The 3,141-nt window shown below is 51.9% G+C and overlaps 1 protein-coding gene across 1 annotated transcript in view; it reads right to left on the bottom strand.

The window, feature by feature from the left end:
- The window catches only part of LOC103252212 (C3 and PZP-like alpha-2-macroglobulin domain-containing protein 8), a gene marked incomplete at both ends in the record, with an annotated part of 27,257 nt that overhangs the window by 10,422 nt on the left and 13,694 nt on the right, over window positions 1-3,141 (bottom strand). The window contains one exon of the mRNA XM_021708991.1: window positions 681-794. Coding sequence (XP_021564666.1) covers window positions 681-794 — 114 coding nt within the window. The remainder of the gene's footprint in view (window positions 1-680; window positions 795-3,141) is intronic.

Genomic DNA, 3,141 nt, shown 5'->3' with positions numbered 1-3,141 from the left:
TTGGGGTGACAGAGTGAGACTCCAACTCAAAAAAAAAAAAAAAAATCAGCCGGGTGTTGTGGCGTGTGCCTATAGTTCAGCTACTTGGAAGGCTGAGGCACAAGGATCACCTAAACCCAGCAGGTCGAGGCAGCAGTGGCTGTGAGCATGCCACTGTACTCCAGCTGGGCGACAGAGTGAGACTCCAATTCAAAAAAAAGCAAAAAAGGAAGGAAGTTCTGACACCTGCTACAAGGATGAGCCTGGAAGACACTGCTCAGTGAGATAGACCAGTCACAGAAAGACAACACTGCCTGATGCTACTCATGGGAGGTACCCAGAGTCATCACACTCAGAGACAGAAGGTAGATAGTGGGTTCCAGGGCTGGGGAGGGGTGGGGAGGGCATGTGGGATAAGTCTCCATTTGAGACAATGAGAACGTTCTGGAGATGATGGTGGTGATGGCTGCACAACACTGTGAATGGATCTAATGCCACTGAGCTGTGCACCTACACAGATGGTCAGTTTCACGTGGTATGTGTTTTGCCACCATAATTTGCTAAAGGCCCCAGCCTCCTGCCCAGCCACCCCAAGCCCTCGGTGAATGGGACACACCCACTTCCCCCTCTGCATGGACACCCTCACTAGTCCCATTCCCAGCAGATCTGAAACCCCAGGCCCCTGAGGGTCTCCGACTCACCATACTTCTGAACCTCAAAGGACTTGTTGTACACGTGGCCCTGCATTTCCACAAACATGAACCACTCTCCCAGCACGGGCTGGTCGGACAGGGGGAAGCTCATGTTGGTGACACCTGTGTGAAGAGAGACACCCTCCATGTTTCGTGAGGGCCCAGCCCAGAGTCTGAGGTGAGAGAAGGAAGAGAGACAGGGACTCTACTCCTACCCCTGCCCTGGGCAGCCCCCGGGGGCTGGAGACCTTGCAGAGGAGGGTGGCAGGCCACTGCAGGGCAGGCACTAGAGCAGACCCAAGACCTTGGCAGGCCGCAGGGGGATGCAGGACGCGGCCACAGCCACGACCGGGTGAGGCAGTGAGCTGGATGCAGGAGGGAGAGGGGGAGCCCCCCAAGCCATCCCAGCCTCGGTTCTGCTGACATCTGAGGCTGCACCACCCTCCAGGTGGGGTGTCCTGTGCTCTGGTGGGTGCTGAGCAGCATCACTGGTCTCCACTCTCCAGAAGCCAGCTGTACCAACCCGCCACAATATGGCCACCTAAAAAGTCTCCAAGTATTGCCAATATCCCTAGGGACAAAATGGCCACATGGGTGGGAGTCATTAACAGATGACAGATAAATAGATGATAGATAGATGAGAGGAGAGGCAGACAGATAACAGATGAATAAATAGAGGTAGAAAGATAGCTGATAGAATGGATGAGAGATAGCTAAAGATAGATGAAACAGATGATAGAATGAATAAATATGAATAGGATGACCACAGATGGACAGACAGACAGGACAGGTGATAAATGGATGGATAACAGAGAGACAGATTGAAGGGCAGAATAGATGGTAGATGGATAAAGAGATAGAACGCATAGATATAGACAGGCAGATGACAGATGGGTAGACGGACAGACAGAATGGATAGGTGACGGAAGGATGGAAGGATGGGTGGGTGAATGGGTAGGTAGGTCGGTAGGTAGATAGATGATAGATAGAATGCATTGATATAGGTCGAATAAATGACAGCTCGATGAACGAGGAGAGAGAAAGAACAGAAGACAGATAGGCAGGAAGGCTAGGTGATGGATGAATGGATGGGTGGACACATAGAGTAGACAGAGGATGGACGGATAGAAAGGGTAGATGACAGATGTCGGACAGGACAGATAGATGGCAGATTAAATAGATGACAGATGAATGGGTGATCGAGAATACAGAGGACAGAATGGATAGATGTGGCCGGTATAGATGACAGACGTGTAGACTGATAGATAAGATCGATGCTGGACCGATGGATAAATAGATAGGTAGCAGATGAATGAATGAACGGATGGATAGATACACAAACAGACAGAGTAGACAGAGGATGGATGGATGGGAGAATGAGCAGACATAGAATGGACAGACGATAGACAGACGGATAGATAGATACATAGATGACAGATTAGGGAGATGATAATCAATCAATCGATAGATATAGATAGATGATAGGTGGATGGATGGATGGATGGGTGGATGGATAGGTAGGTAGGTAGGTAGGTAGACAGACAGAAAGAAAGATAGACAGACAGACAGGCAGACAGACATAATAGATTACATTAGATGGATGGGTGGCTGGATAGATAATACACAGACGACAGGTAGGGTAGATGGGTAGATGGATGGATGGACGGATGATGGATTAGATGGATGGACGGCTAGACAGAGAAAAACAGGACAGCCAGGCTCGCATGCTACGGAAGCGTTCTTCATCTAGCACTGCTGCTCCTGGGGCCTGGCTCACCCTCTGGGGTGGGCATCCTGTGCACTGCCAGGTGTTGAGCAGCGCCCTTTGTCTCCCACTCGACGGCAGAAGCGCCCCCTCCACCTGCCCCGGCAAGTTGTGACAACCCAAAATATCCCACCAGTACCAGGGTCCAGAGGAGCAGCACGCCCTTCGTGAACGGAAACTCACACAGTTTCTGAGCAGAGCTCCGCCCCCACACATTGCCCAGGAATATCACCAGCTCCGGCCCAGGAGATGCCACCGGCTTTGGGTCTGCTCCAGGTCCCGCCTGGGACTCAGCTGTCCCCGGGAGGTGATGGAGGTGTGAGCAGACAGGGAATTCAGGCAGTGCTGGGGGGGCTGTCCCCTCCCGAGCATGGTACACTCCACCATCCCCGACAGGCAGGGTGGGCAGCTCCCAGGGACTTGAGGCAAACCCAGAGCCCACGGTGCACACACGTCTCCCTCACAAAGAATTGGCAAACGTGAGACTGAGACGATCATTCCCTACATACTCAAAGGAAAGGTGGGCCCTTGGTGGTCACAGGACAGGGTGACACATGTCATGAACACATGATTTCTAAGACACCAGTGGCCAACTCAAACGCCCCACGAAAAGCATAAACTGCCCTGGCTGAGCACGCAGGATACACATTTTTTTTTTTTTGAGTTGGAGTCTCACTCCGTTGCCCAGACTGGAGTGCAGTGGCC

This window comes from Carlito syrichta, unplaced genomic scaffold, assembly GCF_000164805.1.
Source record: "Carlito syrichta isolate Samal-C Ts95f unplaced genomic scaffold, Tarsius_syrichta-2.0.1 Scaffold153798, whole genome shotgun sequence".
Lineage (NCBI taxonomy): Eukaryota > Metazoa > Chordata > Mammalia > Primates > Tarsiidae > Carlito > Carlito syrichta.
Note: the sequence above shows the minus strand (reverse complement) of the source record. Positions and strands in the feature narration are given on the sequence as shown.